Raw genomic sequence first — 21,893 nt, 5'->3', positions numbered from 1 at the left:
TAATCATAAAATGCTTTTTGGAAGACGTAAAACAGCAAAAATAATGCATGGGAAACAAAATACTAACATAGACAGCTGAACTCATTTTCTCTTGGTCCCCTTTAGAATAATACGTCAAAATTCAACTAAATCACAGGTTACAATAATATTCTACTTGTTTGGTTTTAAACGCGCTTGGTGATCTTAGGAACTCAGCCAGTTGCTCCACCAAGAAAAATAACAGCACTGACAAAGTAAAATCCAATTTTTTGATTTTACAAACCAAGGGCCTTCAAGCATTTGATGACATTTGAACAGGAACTTGAAGGCATTGAACAAAGGTCTACATACAACGAGGAAAAAAGGTTTGCCCCACATACCCTCCAGACATTGCCCTCCTCACGTTAGATTCAAACAACCTTGGGTTCTCTCTCAACACAGCAGCGGCATCGTGATTCAGTGGATCCTCGTAATTTGGTTCCTGCACACCAGATGAAAGAATAGATTATTGTCAAAATTCAAAAGAGGAAAAAATCAAAAGGCTGAAAAACCTGCAGTCATACCGTGAAGAGATGATACAAGCCATAGATGACAGTGTTTATATTAAGGACAGGTTTCCAATCTTCTCGTAAGATGTTGAGACAAACATTTCCTTCCAAGTCAATATTTGGATGATAGACCTGCAAATTCGAGACAATGCTACAAATAAATTTATGATGCTGAAACGGAAACCAAAACTAAAATTAAATCTGTAACACCGACTTTTACAATGAGCGAATTAGAGTATAAAAAAAATAAAGTCCATCCTACCTTTGTCTTGCACTTAACCTTTGGCGCTTCATGTGGATAGATGGGAGAGACTTGAAAGGAAAACAAAAATGTGCCACCTCTGTAACAACAAACAAAGATAGTGAAGATTAGTGAGCTTTTTCTTAAAAGCTTTTTCATCTTGCAGGCACAGGTAAAGATCTTACCAGATTGAAAATTTTACTTATAATTTTTAAAAAAATAAGATGAACAAATCACAGGGGTTTGAATTCCTTCAACTAGAATCAATTAAAGTTTGAACGCAGAGTTGAAAATTGTATGAATTTCCATACAAGTAATATCCGTCATCGGGTCGAATTGAAACTTCGAAGTTCATCAGGTCATCTTTTCCATTGGGGAAATGTATGGTACAAGATTGTGGTAGATTCAGCTCACTTATGTCTGAAAGATGTAATACAAAACTGTTATGACAACTTTTATAACAAAATAAATGGCAAAAACTACAGGCTCAGGAATAGTTGATACAAGAAACGTCCCAGAGCAGCAACTAAAGCATTTAAGGTACTAGAGAAACATTTTAACAAATCGTAAATCTTTGCAGGATGGCGGCCCATTGAAGAAGAGTATGTAAATATTAAATATCATGCTTCAGATGTTCAGATGAGTTTTTTGGTTTATCCGATAGAGAAAAGAAACCAATTTCATAGTCATGGAAACTATGGAGGCTGAATAACAAACTTCAAGAGAAAAATATTCCTCAATCAAATATACAGTTGAAGACTTGAACACTCTAGAACAGGAGGAAAAAACTAATTAGCCACCACCTTCTCAGCCAGTCCCACAACAAAATAGGTTAATTTCATAGCTATTAAAAGCCACCAGACCAACCAATTCAATTTGTTCAACCCTAAACCAGTCAACAGTTCCCACACACAAAACTGTAATTAAACACGCTCAGTCCCATGAAAAAAAATAGGTTAATTTCATAGTTATTATAACCAACCAACCAACCAGTTCATCTGTAAACCATTCACTGGTCCCTAAAATAACTACAAAAACTGCTCTAAAATTAAACAGGCATGAAACTAGCAGAATCAGTCATAAACCGCTTATTAGTTTTGTATGTTTAAAACTGATTTATAAAATGCCATGCAGTTGACAATCGTCACCATCTGTAGAGTTTGGGAACAGCCATCTGTTTTAATGAGAAGTGTTTTCACCATGACACACCAATGTAGAACTCAAAGTTAATTGGAGTAAATATTTTAAACAAGATGCCTCATTAAAGCACCTTCACACAAGGTACAGTCACACTTTGACAACATCATACCGATGCCAGCTATCTCACATTAACACTTTGCATGTTAAAACAATCTTACAAATTTTCAGGCAATTTGACAATATCATACAATCAAGGGATGGAATTAAACCTAATATGAAACAACAAATTGGTCTGATGGAATAACAAAATCAATAAAAATTGTGTCTGAACATAATATGAAACAACATATTGATTCATATTACCCATTAGAAAAGTTCTTTTTAAAGTATTAAGCATTAACAGTTATATAATATGTTCAAGTATATGCGTATTGGTTAAGTTTATATTTTAATGATATAATATTACATAGTTGGTTTAGTTTATACATTTTAATGATATAATATTACATAGTTATTACAATAACTATTAGATTATATTTATTTTAACATATTGATTTTAATACTTAAAAATATTAGTATTGGTTTAATTTAGCACAAACATTATTTTAAAAATACATAAAATTGTGTTCTGAAATTAATATTATTTTTTTCACATTCTATAATATCTTTTACTAAAATTTGTAAAAACAGTATTCAATTACTACAGGTTCCAGCATGGTTAGACTATTAACCTTGAACTGGTTTTGTGATTGGCTCTATGACTACTTTTCAAAGCATTGGTTAATTTACTTTAAAAACGATATTGTAGCACGAATTTGATAAAGATTATTTTGATATCAGGGTTTTTTCCGTTTTATTTGTCTATATACTGAAATGAATTATTTCAAAAATTATAATCCGTCGATGTCAAAACCTTCATGTCCCCCTACAACTAGGTAGAGAGATCTTACAGTATATTTTCAGAAAACGCAAAATTTTATACTCCTCTCTTCTATACCATATTTCTTTTCAAGGGCCTCATTCCCAAAAGGAGTAAAACAAGTTTAATCTACATGCACTATAATATGCCCTTTTTATATTATAATTTTTGTCGAAGAAAAGAATGTAAATTATAGTTGGCTAAAAGTGATAGGCAAGAGTCTAGATTCTACCAGAATCAAAATGAGAATAGCACAAAAATCATCTTGCAAAACAAATCAGGACTTCACAGCATGCAACGAGTTGTATGATATTTAATATGAAGCAATTTGCCCTTTCAACATTTTATTTCAGTTTGTTAGATCAGAAATAAATATGTAACTCTAGACAATATTTCTGTAGATTATGCTTTTAATTTTCAACCTATGTCAACTCAGAATCCCCAGTAACTGAAAAAATAAAGCTTTCTTATATTTGTTATAATGAATCCGTTCATATGACTTCATTCTTCTCCCCCGCCTGTGCCTCAAGACTAGGCCCCAGCAAAATTCCTGCCTCATTCAACATCAAGTTACACAGGCAGTTTTTGCATTAAGATTTTATAGCCCACAGTATCTGATGTCCGATCAAAGTATGATCAAAGTATAACGTATTACCATCATTAGACCTTTCATTTTCCTCTTGCACTCTACATTTTCATTGATTTGAAATTTTGGAATGCCACACAAATTGGGTAAAGTAAAGCATGCAAGAGCCACTCCAATTAATAAAAAGAAGAAAACCTTTGTGAAGACGCAACTCGCCAGCACTTTGCTTCTTAACGGGTGGTCCACCACCTGCATTTTCTGCAAGTTCTCTCTGCTTTTCCTTTACTTTAAAAAGTTTAATCATAGTCCTACAAGAAGGATGTCAGATCCAGCATTAGATCACATTTTATCACAGTCTATGAAATTATCCAAGAGGAACAAGATCAACTTATTTCTACGCCTCAGAAATCCATTGAAGGCCAGGGAAGTATACCAGCTTACCCATTCTAAACTATTAGCCTTAAGCCCAACCATTTACATTAAAATGACAAAACAAGTATATTCACAAGCTTCCCTAACAACCTTCCCCTTGGACAGCAGTAAGACATTCACAAGCTTAATAGTTGATCCAGCTACTTTATGCACTTAACCTCACCCTTCTCTACGAAGAATAACATCTAAACGGCGTGGATTTTAAAGTAGGAAACACGATCATACTTCTACGATAATAAATCCAAGGCAAAGAAGCATATTGAGCTACTCATTTACAGTTCTTTATTTTCATACAAACTAATGATAGATGATCAAAAGGTTACGCTGAAAACGAAAATATACTGGTCCATCACAGAACACTGGGATCTAGTAAATTAACGAGGAGAAAATAAAACAATCACGCTCAAGAATTCTTACAAAAAAAAATATTCTGAAAAATACAGAATCCAACACAGTATCAATCAAAGTGTGGCTAAATCGAGAATTGCGTGAAGCAATTGAAAAGAAAGCGAGCAAAAAACCCTAAGGCAAAGGGATCGGAAAATCAGAGATAAAGAGAATAAGAAAATGGAGAAAATACAATAATAGTCAAAAGAAGAAGAAGATAGGTAAAAGAAGGAATCAGATTTGTGAGAAAGAAAGAACCTGGTTGAAAAGAAAGCGCGAACTCGAACAGAAGATACACAGAGTTTCGGGGTTTTTGCAGCTCTGCAAAATCTGAGTACTAACCTTCTTAACTATTTTCCCATTCGCCCCAAAAAGCCTTCATAATCATTATATCAACCGATGCATATCGCATTTTCCTTTTTTTTTTTTTTGCACAGTACGTTGCTTTTTCTACACGCTGAAATTTATCATTATTTTATTCATTTTATTATCATGGGTTTAATTTTTTTTTGTGAGATGTTGAGTTTCATTCTGTATATTTTTATTAAAAAAATTGAGTAAAAAATGCCTTTATCACATCTTTATTGATTGCTGGTGTACAAATGGCATAAGTTGTGATAAACATCTACTTAAAATAATTAGCAAGGTATGTCTAACCTTTTTTTTATTTAGTTTAAGGCTTATTAATGAGATAATCACTCTTCAGAGATTACATCAAAATCATTAAACTAAGACAAATGATGATATTATAAGAGAAGAGCATGCAGTTCAGTTCAGGGAAGAAAATTATGGGACCATAAAAGAAGTGTTTGGCTTCAACTATCATTGAAAATAAGTGAGACTACATGAGAAAGGTCTACGACTAAGTCAACTATATTCATTACTAAAATCATATATTTATATATATATATATATATATATATAATTCTTTATTATTGAACGGGTTAATCTTTAAAAAAAACTTTTGCATTTTCCAAAAATACATGTATTTAATAAAAATATTTCAAAGAGGAGATCAAAGAATAACTAAAAAGAACACAATTCTGACTTGTGTTAATCATCAAGACTATGTCTAATTTTTTGTAACACCATAAAAGTTCACTAAAACTTACAAAGATACAAGTATAATCTTAATCTAAATATTAATTTTACTTGTTTTTTCAAGAAAAATTCAAAGTATATATTCTTTATCTAGTAGACTATTCATGCTCAGGAAAGCTAATTTACATGTTGCTAATAAATTATAAGAAAGCTGAGTGACCAAATGCAATGTTTTGAATAATAAATATGAAAATTTTGAGTTAATTTAGGTATTCTCACAAAAAAAAGTTCCCAAGAATATCACAAGTAACAAGATGGAGGATGATAGTTTAAGAGTTCTCGTGTTAATCAACAATGGAAGGAGTCCATTTATTTAATTATACATGAGACTTAAAAAAGATATGAGTTTTGAGGTTTGGTGAAGATATAATAGTCATCACCCAATTTCCTACATTTTACCATTAATACAATAAAATTATTAAATAAAAATAAATATTAAATATTAAAAATAATTAGTAATTATATTAATTAAATTATATATTATTTAAAAATTAAAAAATTATTATTTAAAATAATTTTTATCATTAACAAAATTTTAAACTAATTTCTAAATTAATATCTAATTAGTTATCAAAGTTTTAATTACCAAAATTTTAAATTCTAAAATTAATATTTAAAAATAATATTTTATTAAATTAATATAATAATTAATTATTTTTTATAAAAATACTTTTTATTTAATGATTTTTTTATAATACAATATGTTACTTATAAAATAATTTTTTTATCTGATTCATAAAATATTTATTACTTGTTCACCAAAGTTGATATGTAGTATATAAAAATCACACTTTGCTACTTAAAACATGTCTTTTAATTATTCTTTATATAACATTTTATCTTTGCTCTAGCGCACAGTCATTTGCTCTAGCTTAATTATTCTTGGTAAAATAATATAGGATATATAAGAATCGAGAAAAATAATTTTAGAGTAGACGTGGTATAATTATAATGATACCTGAATATTTTATTATTAAATGTAAAATAACATATAAATAGAATTTTAGTTATTCATGTTTTATTTTAAAAGAATCGAGAAAAATAGTTTTAGAAAAGACATGGTATAATTAAAATGACACTTCAATATTTTATTATTATTAAATTTAAAAGAGCATATGAATAGAAATTCAGTTATTGAGGTTTCATTTTATAAAAATCATCATCTCTCTAAATATTCCATTTTCTTTTCCTCTGTCTTCTCTCTAACATTCTAACATTCTCGCTCATCAGATTGACGATGGGAGTACGTCATTAGACTCCTGGTAGCGAAGAATACAAGTCTGTCTGGTCAGAATCTCTAATAGAGTAAGTTCATTTTTGTTCATTTTTTCTTTCCTCTCTCTTCTCTCTAAGATTTTGACCTCCCCGCTTATCAATTTGACGATTGGAGTTTGCCATTGGACTCCTGAAAGTGAACTCTATAAGATTGCCCGATCAAAATCTCAGATAGAGTAATTTCATTCTTGGCTCATTTTCCTTTGACTTAGTTTTGATATGGTTAGGTTTGTCTTTAGTTTAAGCTTGCATGCAATTCTTTTATCTTCAGAAGTAGTCTCTATTAGCTCAGAGTCCTAGTGGTATAATTAGATTTTTTATCAGGACTCTGTTGTGCAGGTTAGGCTACCCTTGAGCTTTTGGTAGTTTGGAGCTCTTAGGGAGCATCTGCTCAAGTTCAGGTAAGGAAAGCTAGTTAAAATTGTCAATAAAACCCTAAGCTTGTAGAATGTATGAGTTTGGAATTGAATGAGTTATGGAATGTATTTGAATAGTTTGTTGAATTAATTCAAATGAAATGTTTGATGAGAATTGGTTGTTTGATTTTAAATGAGTTTGGTTTATAAATTGACATAATAGTTAATAGACTCAATGAGAGTGTTTGTATAATGTTGAACATGAATTGTTGAGTGTAGTTTTATAAAATTATGAGTTAAATGAAATTTTAAGCTTTGGTATGATTTAATTGTGTGATTTTGGATATTGTGAGATGTGGAATATGAATTTTAATCAAGACATAGTATTTTCAAGAAAGAAAATACAGTGTTAAGATTGTTTAGGATGTGCTTTGACTAGGAATTCGTCTAGAAGGAGATATCCTGACTCTCCTAAGATAATGAAATCGTATAGATGAAGTTATCCAGGTAGTGTGAGAGTCGAATGAGGTTCATATGAATGGGTAAGTTGTTTGAACGATAACTAACTTGACCTGTTATATGAGTTAACCATGTCATACTGGGAGAGATGATATTGGTATTATTTATGTGCACAACTATGTGGATTTCACCGTGAGATGAGATAGTATGACAGATGCATATCTCTGAGTCTAAGTCAACGCATGAGTCTTCTGAAAGTAGAGTTAAGTGTTTATGTGTTGTGAGTCAGTAGAAGTCTGACATGTGAAAGAAGAATTTATGAATTTTAATAGACATTTGATGGTTTAAGAAATTGTATGACACTTGATGAATTATGTTTATTAATTTGAAATTGAAATTATATATAAATATTTATATAGCTAGTTTATCCTGTTTTTTGTTTGGGTTTGTTTCTTTATCTGTGATAATATACACAGGAGCACATGAGGTTGCTCGAGGATGAGATAACTTTCATTTGAATGTTTTATTTGTTTCAAAAAGTTTTGGTGTATATATTAAAATCTCTATAAAAAGGATATCTTTTTGAAATAATTGTACATATTCATATGTTAATTACATATTATTTGTTTGTTTTACTTTTATTTGATTATATATAAATGCAAAATAGGAAATGTTACAGGACACTCCAAAAAATAATACCAAATAAAGTATAAATTGATAAATAATTAATCCTAGACTTATATTATACTTAATCTTAGCACATCTAATATTTTGTTTGAAACACTTAATCTGAATGAATTTAAAATGATATTTTGTTTGATACCTTAAAACATAATTATTTATTTGATGTCATTCAAAATAAGGGTATTAACCATCTTTAATACAATAAAAGGCCTAACAAATATATTTGTAAACAAATATTTTATTGCATTATACTGTATATACATAATTATATATAATAATCCAACAAAATATATATATATATATATATATATATATATTATCAATAGTACGAGGAAATTGTAATTATTAATAAACCTATTTCAGTTAATAATATAACAAGTTTACTAGTTTTTCAAATGTCTTGTAACAAATTAAATTTAAAGACCCTCATCAAGATATATCTTACAAAAAATCTATGATAAATAAACTTTAAAAAAAGTGAGATTAGTTTATTTATAAATTAAAATTAATTTATATACAAATTTAAAAAATTATTTAAAAAAGTTCTTACAAATTAATTTAATCAGAATATTTTAAATTTATCAACAAGTTAATCTCAATTTATTTTCATGATTTATTTATTTTGAGAAATTTATCGTATAATTCTCTAAATCATTATGGTTCACAAGTGTTGCTAGATTATGTTATGATTTATTTTATTAGGCTTGTTGATAGTAGCTAAAAAAATATACCAACAATCTTACTATTAGAATGTAAGATATTTTTTTTTACGATTAGAAAGAGTTACTTGAGTTGTGTCTACATAGAATTTGAATAGAATGATACTTATTACACTCCAGATATAAGTATCTAAATGGAGATGAATCTAAATTTGGATCTCAATTGTAAAATTTAGTATAGATAGGTGCAATCATGAGTACTATATATCATTCACTTGTCTTATACTTTCTCTCTCAGATTCATATATATATATATATATATATATATATATATATATAATATTAGAAAGATAAAGTACAGAATTTTTTTTATGTTATTTGAGCGTCAACCTATCGCTTAAACGATAATATTTATTGTAGATACATAATATTATTATTAAAACATTCATCAAGTCTTTTAAGAGATAAAGTTTTTGTCCAAGTTTTGCCATGAAGATTAAGTGAGAAAGATGTCACGTGTATTCTCTTTTCTCAAGATTTCACATTGTCACTCAAATAATGTATTATCACTCAAGAATGATGAAACAATGTTTTGTATTAGACTTTTAAACTTACTATATTTTTGCACTAAGTTGGGTCGCCTTAAGTGTTACTTTGACCTTGAGTGACAAGAGAATAAGTATTTATTTTATAAATTTGAACACTCAAACATTGATTTGTTGCTCAACGAGAAAAATGTTGCATCAATCATCTCTCTTTCCTTTTTAAGTACCACTCAAGCATTAAAATAGCGCTCAAGCTACGTGAGTCATCACTAAGTGGCATTCATTTATTAGTTTATAATTCAATTTTAAGATTAATATATATTTGAGTGGTTGTTTAAAAATGAATATAGATTGTTTTATTCCAAATATACAGGTCATTTAATTTAAAAGGTGGTTATGTAACCACAAAGTGTGATTAATGACCAGACAGTGTATGGATGATATGTTGGAATAAGAAGTGTAGTAATGATGATTAGTAATTATCAGAGTAGTATTATAATGATAACAAGGAAGGTACTATTGACTTGTTGATGAGTTTTATAAGTATTAAGTCACGGGGTTTGATGAATTATTCATGTTCTAACATGTTGAATTAAATAGACAAAAATATCATATGATAAGAGTCAAACGAGTTTTCTAACATTATTGACCTAAAGAAATTAGGTTTATTGTGTTTCTTATGTGATTTTAGTTCAAAAAATATAGTTAGAACCTTTACTATGATTCTATGATAATTTTTTTTAACGTGTTAAGAGGTGATACATAAACTTTTGGGACCTCCTACTCCCCTTCCACATATACGTATGACACAAATAATCAAACTTATATAGATTATGGATGTAACTTTACAACACAACACCAACAACATCAATATGTTTTATATAAACTCAAGACTATCAGGATGACAACATAGACATCTCAAGCAATACATGATCATCCTTATTTAAGTTTAGATTAATTTATAAGCACAAACCTCATATATTCAATGAGAAGATGAGTTTATAATAAACTAATCAAAGATGTAGAGAGAAAAAAAAGAAAGAAAACTCAGTGCTTAAAGATAAGAAATTATCTTATATCCTATATCCTATATGTGTTGATAAGAAAAGAAGTTTTGATGGATAGATATGGTGGATGATGAAATCCAAAGGAGAAGTTCATTCTTAAGACAACTACATAAAGAAACTTTTGAAAAAATTTTTTTTAGGAAACATCTAAGAGCAAAAGAGATTAAGTGTATAACTTGTGTATTTTAGAGTAAGCCACTAAATTCAAACTTCTAATCAAATTTTATACTCAAACTATCTATGAAACTTAAAGTTACAAAGAGTTTGATAAAGGAGGTAATTATTTTAATATTATCCAATAATTTTCCTACTTTAATTAAAAAATACAAATTAATAAAAAAAAAGACAAATAACACTAACAAGTTGATTAAGTCAAGTCATTTTAATAATAAAAAAATTACATTGGAAAAAATGATACTTTAAACCTCAATATTTTATCATCCCAATATTAAAAAAAGAGTACATTTAGGATACTTTTAAATGCGGTGAGGCATAATTTTTTTTCCTCGGTTACTTAGTAAAATAGAAAGTAAGAAGAAAAAAAAATACATGTTTAAAATTGCATAAATACTCGTAATTAAAAAATAAAATGCAATAATTATTTTTTATGTTCCCTATCTTTATTTTGGCATTCTTCTTTTTATTTGTTATTTTTTGAGTTTCAATATAACAATTACTTTCCAATTATATATATATATATATCATTTTTATTATGTTTTAAAAATTATTTGGAGAGAAAAAATGAAGAAAAAAAATATAATAGATAATTTATTTAAAATTAGTTTAAAAATAAAAATGAAATATTTGATTTAATGTGAGTGAAAAAAATCTTCATCGTTAGGTTGGAGTTAATGCGTGTCCACTCCCAACCAACCCAAATACATGCATTGGCTGAAACAGTTTTTAGTGTTTTTAGTAAAAACATGAAAACAGAAGGATAAGGACAAAAGTCACAGAAGAGACCCCAGAAATGGCAACAGATTCCTTCTCACTCAAAACCTCACCCAATGCCACATTCTTTATTTGTCATATACTTCTTGGCCTTTGTTGCCTTTCATCTCTTCTTCATTCTCAACTTGTCACGGTCTATTAAATGGTGTTTCTAGTTAGATTTTTTATTTATTTATTAAATAATTATTTAAATGAAACATAATCCAAAAGATTATTGCATCTTCCATAATAATTATTTAAACGAAACATAATCCAAAAGATTTTTTATTGTTTTTTAATCGATTTGACTTTCAACACTCTAACTACCATCCATTCATTTTCTCATGTTTTATTTGTTAATGAAAAAATACAATGAAAATAAGTGAGTTTAATGAAAATAAATAAATAAGAATACAAGTTAAATATATTTATTTAGAAAATAAAGATGAAATGGAGAAATATATTTTTTCTTTTTCATCCAATATAACATTAATCTTATCCTTTCCGGTTCTAACCCATTATCTAAACTAAACAAGATGTTAAATATCGTTTTGTCATAAATACAACTTTAATTATTTTATTTAGTTTATTGTGTAAATTTGATATTCTAATTTAAAATAAATATATTTGGTTCACGTATTTAAAAAATGAAATTTTAGCCCAATTCATAAATTTACATAAGTTTTATTCTTTTATTTTAACATGCTGATTTAATATACCACAAGCAAATTATTGAGTTCATTAAAATAAAAATATAAAATGGATATAATTGAGAATTAGACGGGCAAACTATTGAGTTCAATGAAATATAAGAAATAAAACATATATAATTGAGTATTGAACGGGTTTTTGAAAAAAATAGGAGACTAAATATCTCTGTTTAAAAAAAACAAAATTGCTGAATATTTTTTAGGATACTTATTTATATTAAGAAAGTAAAATAAAACTCGGTTTTATCATTTAATTTAAACAGCATAATATATTAACTTTGAATTAAATATTAAATGAATCATTTCAAACGCTTCACAATGCATGAAGTATATGAATAAAAAAGAAAATAATTCATGCACGTTAACTTTTTACAGCAATTTAATTTTATACTAGTCACTGTTAATTATTAATATATGAGACTCATAAATAATTGAAACATGTAAATAAATTCATTAAAAACAGTGAACTTTTAAAATTTTGTAATTATATTAAAACTTTTGTTTCAAACATCAGTAAATTATTCACTTAATTATTTTTCTTTTAAGAAAACAATGTTATTAACTCTTAATTCAAAGCTATTTAATTTTCAATAGAAATATATATATATATATATATAATCACAAACCTTGGTACATGTTGAATTTTATTACTATAAAAAAATCATAAAATAAAAATTAACTTTAGAAAAAAAAATAATTAGTTGCTATGGTAACTAAATTAAAAACTATTTTAAAAACTAAAAAAACAATTTTAAATTAATTTTTATTATTGTTAAATAATTTCTAAATTATTATCTAATTAACTATATAAATATTTAATTACTAATTATTTATATTTTAAATAAATTTGATAGAAAAAAACCTTGATTTACTAATTAGAAACAATTTAAAAATAATATAAACTAATTTAAAAATCAATTCTTTTTAATTTCTAAAATATTTTTAATTTAATCACTATAACAATTAATTACTTTTTATAAAAAAATAATTTTTATTTTATTATTTTTGTAGTGTATAACTATCATCTTCAAAATCATATTGAGAATAGTTGTTATTAATTAATAATACACACTTATTTTATTACTCTCTTGATTCGAAACATTACAATAAAAATTAGCACCATGACGTCATTGTCATTGCTACAGACAATTTCTGAAAACGTCTTTGGAAAGTGAATAGAACCATAAATAACCATAAAGAAAGTGATTTAAGCATCTATCTATCTTTGACGCACTTCCCAGTTTTTGTTGGGGCTCGTGTTTTCCCCCATTGAGTTTCTCCAATCCAATCCTTTTCTTTAAGCATTTATTATAAATTTAATTTTGACATTTTATTTTATACGTAAACCTATTGAGTTTCTCTCATCCATATACTATCTGCTGGATAACACTATTCTAAAAGTTCACAACAAACACTAATATGAATATTATTTCAAAATTGATATAATTACTTCTCACATTCTAAACATATTTATTTTTAACTTTACAAATATTGTATTTTGATTTAACTAAATTATAAACTCATTAAAGGTACTATTAATATTTTCTAATTTTCTTGGTGTACCATGTAAAGAAGTTATAGGATATCTATGGACTATGAATTTTCTGGGAACTATGACCTATAGTGATAGGATTTGGGAAATATGACCTTTTGTGATAGGATTGAAATTTAGATGTCCATTTTAATTAATTTATTTTTTATTGATAAAAAAAATAAAAATAAACTTTCTAAAATCAAGGACAAAATGTATCTATTCTAAAATAAAGAAACTAAAATCACAAATTGGGAAAAATAGAATAAAAATATAAAATACAGAGTTATCTGATAATATAAGGGAAACAAAAAATTAAATTTGAATTAAATATTAAATGAAATACGTGACTTAAGAGGAAATAATTCATACACGTTAACTTTTAATACCATTTTTTATTAATCGGTATTAATTATTAATTAATGAAATGTGCAAAGATGAATGCATTTGTTTGATTAAGCAATTTCTTTTTGTTGATTTTGGGAATGAGAAATGATCCCACTATGTATAGGGTAAGAGGCGTGCATTGAGGCCAAAGTCTATATATCTAACAAGGCCAACCACAACAAAGAACACGTAAGACAGCACAACACCATTTCGTCTTTCTCACTTGGTACCAAACATGGTTTCTCCTAACGTTTGTCTTAATTCCTCCATGCTCATCACACCTTCACCTCTCTTTCACACTCCCCTTTTCCACACTCTCTCACTGCTTCCCAATACCATCAAACCACCAACGCCAAAACTATCCTCTTCTTCTTCTTTTCACTCTCTCTCAGTCTCTGCTGTGCCCACTAAGGTAGACACCAGTACTGTGAGAATCGCGGAAATCGAAGATCAAACCTTCGATTTCAAAGTCTACATGCTCCACAAGGCCCACACAGTCAACAAAGCCTTGGACGCAGCCATTGCGCTGCGCGACCCGGAGAAGATCCACAAAGCCATGCGATACTCCCTCCTCGCCGGCGGCAAGAGGGTCCGCCCTATTCTCTGCATCGCCGCCTGCGAGCTCGTCGGCGGCGACGAGGCCACCGCCATCCCCTCCGCCTGCGCGGTCGAGATGATCCATACCATGTCGCTCATCCACGACGATCTGCCCTGCATGGACAACGACGACCTCCGCCGCGGCAAGCCCACCAACCACAAGGTCTTCGGCGAGGATGTGGCGGTCCTTGCTGGCGACGCGCTGCTTGCGTTCTCGTTCGAGCATGTGGCGATGGCGACCGAGGGCGTGTCCCCGACGCGCGTGGTTCGCGCGATTGGGGAGCTGGCGAAATCGATCGGTGGGGAAGGCCTTGTGGCGGGACAGGTGGTGGATATAGATTCGGAGGGGGTCTCGAATGTGGGGTTGGAGAGGTTGGAATTCATTCATGTGCACAAAACGGCGAAGTTGCTGGAAGCTGCGGTTGTGTTGGGCGCAATAATGGGAGGTGGGTCGGACGAGGAGGTTGAGAAATTAAGGAAGTTCGCCAGGAGCATCGGATTGCTGTTTCAGGTGGTTGATGACATTCTGGATGTAACTAAGACGTCCGAGGAATTGGGGAAGACGGCGGGGAAGGACTTGGTCGCTGATAAGGTCACGTACCCTAAACTTTTAGGGATAGATAACTCTAAGGAGTTTGCTGAAAAACTGCTGCAGGAAGCCAAGGAACAATTGTTTGGGTTTGATCCCCGAAAGGCAGCGCCGCTACTTGCTTTAACCGATTACATCGCTTACAGGCAAAGTTAATTAATACTTCATATTTTCGTTATTAATACAATATTTACAGTTTATCAGAATCTGATAGTCTATTTATGAAATCTTAATTTTTCATTAAATATTATGAATACTTCCATGTTTTATTAATAAATACAATGATAACACTTTAAAAGTTATTAATAATAAAGATAAGTTTAATATATTAATAATAGTTAAAAAAAGTTAACGAAATCAAGAATATAATAATCACGTTATATTAAAAAAAAAGAAGTTTAGTTAGTGTGATTGAGTGTGCAAAGCATCTGAAGACATTGGATACCGAGTTTTGTCTCTGGGGACGCGTCAAATAGTTTTGTGTTCACGTCTTTGCTTCGTTCGTCGTCAATTTTGTTTGTTAAGGTGTGTGTGTAGTTGAGTGAATTTGTAATAAAATATAGGTATTTTTTATTGCTTTGGCTCTGTGTGTCACCTGCTTTCGGAATTTTTGATAGGACATATTCTTTACTGTCAGGGGCGATCAAACTATAGGTTCTTCTTCCAGGGGAACATGTGATCATTATTTGGTTTTATCTTTGAAACTTATGAAATCAATTATTTTATATTAATTTTTAACCAGTTTTTTTTATTATAAAAATTAAATTAACCAGCTAGTCCCTAATTTGTACTCTCTCCATTTCAAAACTACATTCTTCCACCTTTCTCACATTTTTAACAAACCATTTTTTTAGTTCATGTTTAATTAAAAATATATATATTATAAAAAATATTTATTTTTAATTTATTTGAAATTTTTAACATATTTATTCATATCCAGATCAGTCAACTTCTGCGTAAAATTATATATTTATGAATATTGTAATAATAAGTGTACAATAGATCCAATACAAACACTCCTTAAACTCCTGCGTAAAATTATTTATTTATAAATAGTATAATAATAAGTGTACAATAGATTCAATACAAACACTCCTTAAAATGAATTCTAAATGACTTTATAAAAAGTAAAATTTAAATTTAATTTACCTAATTTAATTTGTAAAGACATCAACTACTCTTATTTTTAATTGATGTGCAATTTCAACATCAACTACTCTTATTTAAGAATAATGTGTTACTCTTTAATAATTATTAAATAATTATTAAAATTGTTTTTAATGGCAAGCGTTATACTTTAGTAAGAGAGTAAGTATTATTTAAATCATATTAATTTTTATTTTTGTTTTTTCCATTTTCAACTTTGCTTTCTGACTCACTATATTTGTAAATTTTTTTCATCAGAAAAGTCTTGCAAATAAAAAAGACTATGTAGAAAAAAATTGTAGGAACTATTGTTATATAAAAAACAAATGACTAAAATCAGTAAGACAAACATGTAAAAAAAATCTTTATAACTATTGCTTTCTAATGAAAAAAAAGAAAGAAGAGTGAATAACATTATTAACACAGACCCATTTTTTATCACCGATAATAAATTTTTCAGTGTTTTCAAATACAAATATTATTTATATTTTTGTGTAAACAATATAAAAATTTAAATTAATAAATTTTATAATGGATATTGTTCTAGTGAATAAGATAAAATAAATATCTCACAATAGAGTATTTGATTTTGAAAAATTTATTTAGGATTAATTATTACTACTAAAAACTCATTAAAAAAATTAATAAAAAATAATTAATTATTATATTAATAAAATTAAATATTAGTTTAAAAACTAAAAAAGTTAATTTTTAGTATTAATAAATAATTATTAAATTGAATTAAGTATCGAATTTTAATTATTATTATTCAGAAACTACTTATTAATTATATAAATTAATTTAAATATTAATAATTTTGTTAGTCTATAAAATAATATATAAATTAATTATTTTTTATTTTATAATTTTTTTATCTCTAAAATTACTTTTTATTTAATAATTTGTTGTAATATGTTTTCTTGAACTTATAGACTTGTTGTATTGATTGTTAATTTAATCTAATTATTTTTTGGCGTGTTTGTTTATATTAAAATTCATTGAATTATCCTTCAGATTTGTTTTCAGATTATATACTTTCATGATTATTATATAGTAAAAACCTTCCTATATTTATACTAGATAAACACATTTTAATAAATTTGCTGATATTTGTATGGTATTATCTAAAATCAATTTTGAACGATAATATTTATCCAGATAGGTTAAAAGCATATCTATTAGTATACAGTCCCTTTAAAATGCATAAAATATTGTAAAACAAAGATAAATAACAATATATCCTATGTGAAATATTGATTTTTTTTTACTTAAATTTTCTTTAGAAATTCATTTCAATCAAAAAATGTATAGAATTAATATTTCAAATATATAAGAATTTATTTTAGAATAAGACTATGACTAAAACAATGTCCACCTAACTTTCATTAAGTAGTTTAGATTGTTTGAAGAAGAAAATATTACATATATTAATGATTTTCTCACAAATTATTACACATAATTTTCTAAACTAGATGGTCTTTATTTTTCTTAATTTAGGACAGCTTAAATTTTTGTTTACAAAATAGAAAAAAAAAATAGTTTGTGCCTAGAGACGGCTATCTGATAAGGTTGGAAGCGCGTTTTTTCCTAATTTTGAATTTTCGCTTCCCCATTAATGCATAATTCAATTTTCTTTTCGGAAACTATAATTCCTTTTAATTTTAGCACGTAATTCATGACATCCCGTGAAACACATGCAGAAAGATAAAACAACATGATAGTAGTTAACATTTATTTTTTTCTGTTCTAAGTCGTACTACATATCTCTTCATCAAATATTTCTAACGTTTTTCTTGTAAGGAGTCTTTTTTAATGCTTAGTGAAAAAGTTACATAAATAATCTTATTTAATAAACATTTTATTTGATAATTAAAAGTATTATTTGAAGAAGTATTATTTGTAGTGTATGTTATTCTCTCATCTTGACACTTGTTCGTCAAATTTCCTCTCAACCATTCCTTCACACTTCCTCCTTAATACCATAGAAAGAAAAACATGTTTCCGTAAAACAGTTTATATAAAAAATTAAATTCTCATTTCAATATTTGTTAAATTAAATTATTCTTATAAATATTATCTAATTAAATATATATATATATATATATATATATTAAAAACAAAATAATAAAAGAAATATGGACTACTCTATCTATATTAATATGTATTTTTAACGTCTTCAACATCATATGTTATTGTGTAACAATCATAGATTTTAAAACAAGTACAAAACATAATCATAAATTTTAAAACAAGTACAAAACAGAAAGTAAGGTAAACTAGTAATTTCACACTAAAATAAAAATAATTTCATAAATCAAACCATTTCACAAATCAATTATGCATAATCCAAGAAGCAAACAACATAATCTTAAATATATAATTTTAAAATTTATGAATATATTTTGAATTAAAAAAATTATTTCATTATTAAACTTTTTAATAGGTAAGGATAAATTTGTAAAGTAATGTTTTACATCTTTAAAAAAAATTAAAATCTCTTCACAACCATCACATCACTCACAAACTCACATAAATTTTTCTCATACATTCATCCCAACATATTTTAATAAAAAAAAAACTCACTTTCTTCTCACATCCTCACAAATCCATTCCATCAAATTTTCACACATTATCCAAACACATCCCGGATGTTTTCATAACATTTTGAAAAATCTTAATAAGAAATGATTTAATAATGAGTAGTTTTTTTTTTTTATCTTGGTTTAGTTACACATTTTTTTTATAATTGAATAATTTTAAGATTTTAGTGAAAAATTCAGTCCAAATTGTTTGAATTAAGTGTATGTAAATTTAGAAATAATCGAAGTAAAATAAATATTTTTGTGTGTTTTTTATTTCTTATTACTATTCATTATCTTAAAGTTGTGGTATTCTTATGTTCATAAATCACAATCATTTTTAAGTGAAGTTTTAAAAAAAAAATTAAAGATCCTTTTCAATCAATTCACCCTTTTAATATGTTTTTAAGTCATTATTTGTTTTACAAATAATTTAAGTTAAATACATTTTTCGTTATAAATTACTATTATTAATATATAAAATTTAATAAAATAATTTTATTTATTTAATATTAATCATAATAGCATATCTGTATTTCACAGAGTTAACGTAAGAGTTACAGTTTTCTTTAGAAATAAATTTTAATATTGATAAAAAATTTAAAGTTTCAAAACAAGTTATAAGTATTTATTTTTATTTTCATTGAAAAAATTATCTCTTTATAGCTTTGCTATGTATAAAATCTTTCTAAAATTTAAAATTTAAAAGTTATCTGCTTTATAAATAAATTATATTGCGAGAGGTCGATAGGAGACAAATGAAGATAGTTGATCATATTTTATTTTATTTTTATAGATTTTTGTTATTGTGAATTTAACTTATTTTCTTATTTTTTGGATTTCCGCCTAGAGAAATGTAAAAAATGTAGAAATTTTAATACAATTGGAATTTTAAAAGTATATAAAAGAAGTTTTGCTACTAAACATATGATCTTCAATAATAAAGAAAAATACTTTTAGTATCTACTTCAATTTAAATATTAAATAAAGATAAAAATATAAAAATATTCTCTTTGTTATCAAAATATGCATACTAGTATACAGTTATATTCAAGATATCATAATGAAATAGTCATATTGAATAAATGTTTGAGTTTGAGTAATTATAAATGTAGTATATGTTAAAATGGAGATGTTATAATTTTTATTTGTAAAGTCTTTTATAAGTTGGAATAAATGACAATGAAGTGATAAGAGAAAGTTATAAAGTTAAGGAGATGAAGGAGAGAGATAAATCATTTTTAAGATGGTATCTGGGAAGGTGTATAGAATGTTTAAGATAGTATGATATTTCTAACGATACATTCTTACTCCACCTCTATACCTTACTCATATATAAATTTAAATAATTCTAAATTAATTACAATCTCAAATTTTTAAATAATCTTAATTGCACTTCTGCATCTCATACATTATTTCCCGTTGCATACCTCTCTTTCAGTTACAACACTCTTTTATTCGTCTCTAGCCGCACTATCTGATAGGGCAGTTTCATCACTTGATAGTGTGTGAAAGATTTATGAGAAGACTTGTTGCATTCGATGTACTCCAGTACGATTTTTTTTTAGTTTTGTACTTCATTTTTGCACATCCTTGTTTTTTTTTAGGTTTTGTGACTTTCAAATTGTACAAAATTTACCACAATCACCAACTTTCACCACCAACCACCATCAGCCCTCACAAGCAACTATTACAATTTAAAAATGAAGAAAAATGCTTGACACTCCGTACCATACTAAAAAACATATTGTTAAAATTAAAAATAAAATATAAAGTGAGGGTGAAGATACATAGCTACATGGAAATGTGTCTTTCTCATGTCACAATGTATTAACAAATTCAATAAAAAAATTATTAATAAATTTTGATCCATTAAAAAGTCAATTCAATTAATAAATATTTAATCTAATTCATATATTAAATTGTTGTATGAATGAATATCCAATCTATCCATATAAATATAGTTTTAAATAGAGATGGCAAAGCGGGGCGGGCCGGCCCGCAGGTAAAAAACACGGGGCGGGATGACCTTTTCAACCCGCTAACCCGCATTAGCCCGTCCCGCATTAGCCCGTAACCCGCGCGGGCCAGTTGCGGGGCGGGGCGGGTTGGCCCGCAAACCCGCAAGAAAAAAATATTGACACTTAGTAGCAGCAGGGCAACCTAAACTGGGTCATGCCAATTAAATCAATTTCAAACACGATAAAGGAGCAAGACACCGGTTAGAGAAGGAGAAGTAAGCAAAGGGTATTTTAGAAGTTACCCATGACCAAACCATCAATTGAGCCAAAAGTTATCTTATTTTTATTGTATTATTTTTATGAAAAATTAATTAATTAATTGTCATTGTTTTAATATATGCAGATGACGGGGAAGATTATAATTATGAAAAAATGGATGAAGGTTCTACTAAGGTGGCATCCAATGTTATTGAAATGGAAGAATGTCAATAATGTTTATGTTTAATGTTTTTGAATTAATGTTTATGTTTAATGTTTTGGAATTAGGTATTTTTAATGTTTTGGAAGTGGAAGAATAATGATATTTGATATTTATCTTAATGTTTTGATGTTTGACTATATTTGTAAAGGAAGGAAAAAAAGTTAGGTTTTATAATAACAAATATATAGGTTTAATTTGACAATTTTTTAATAACAAAATGTAAACAAAATAAATATTTAATTTAAAAAAAAAAAGAACGCGGGCTGACCCGCAAACCTGCGGGCCAGCTCTTATGCGGGGCGGGTTGAAAATTCTAGCCCGCAATAACTTTGCAGGGCGGGCCAACCCGTCCTGCATTTTTGCGGATCAAACGCGGGACGGGCCAATGCGGGGCGGGCTGGCCCGCTTTGCCATCCTTAGTTTTAAAAACTTTTAAAAAGGGTAAACTTTAAAGAAGGAAGATTCGTTGAATTGGGAAAGACGGCGGGGAATGGCTTGGTGGCGGCTGACAAGGTCAGGTACCTTAAACTTTTGGGGATACATAAATGTAACGAAGGACTTTGCAGTCTTTTTCTTCTTTGCTTTCCAAATCGGGGCATATATG

The 21,893-nt window shown here is 27.8% G+C and overlaps 2 protein-coding genes across 2 annotated transcripts; one reads left to right on the top strand and one right to left on the bottom strand.

Moving 5' to 3' along the window:
• Window positions 1-70: 70 nt before the first annotated feature.
• On the bottom strand, window positions 71-4,679 carry LOC137810189 (NEDD8-conjugating enzyme Ubc12-like). Its single transcript, XM_068611340.1, has 6 exons — window positions 4,491-4,679; window positions 3,609-3,721; window positions 1,080-1,188; window positions 790-868; window positions 543-659; window positions 71-460 (listed from the first exon to the last, which is right to left on the bottom strand). Exons 2-6 carry the CDS (start codon window positions 3,715-3,717, stop codon window positions 323-325), a joined length of 552 nt encoding a protein of 183 aa, XP_068467441.1. The 5' UTR covers window positions 3,718-3,721; window positions 4,491-4,679; the 3' UTR covers window positions 71-322.
• Window positions 4,680-14,014: 9,335 nt separating this feature from the next.
• Window positions 14,015-15,328, top strand: LOC137810187 (geranylgeranyl pyrophosphate synthase, chloroplastic-like). The gene has a single exon (XM_068611337.1). The coding sequence runs from the start codon at window positions 14,172-14,174 to the stop codon at window positions 15,276-15,278; it is 1,107 nt and encodes a 368-aa protein (XP_068467438.1). The 5' UTR covers window positions 14,015-14,171; the 3' UTR covers window positions 15,279-15,328.
• Window positions 15,329-21,893: the final 6,565 nt, after the last annotated feature.

This window comes from Phaseolus vulgaris, chromosome 2 (genome assembly GCF_000499845.2).
Source record: "Phaseolus vulgaris cultivar G19833 chromosome 2, P. vulgaris v2.0, whole genome shotgun sequence".
NCBI lineage: Eukaryota > Viridiplantae > Streptophyta > Magnoliopsida > Fabales > Fabaceae > Phaseolus > Phaseolus vulgaris.
Note: the sequence above shows the minus strand (reverse complement) of the source record. Positions and strands in the feature narration are given on the sequence as shown.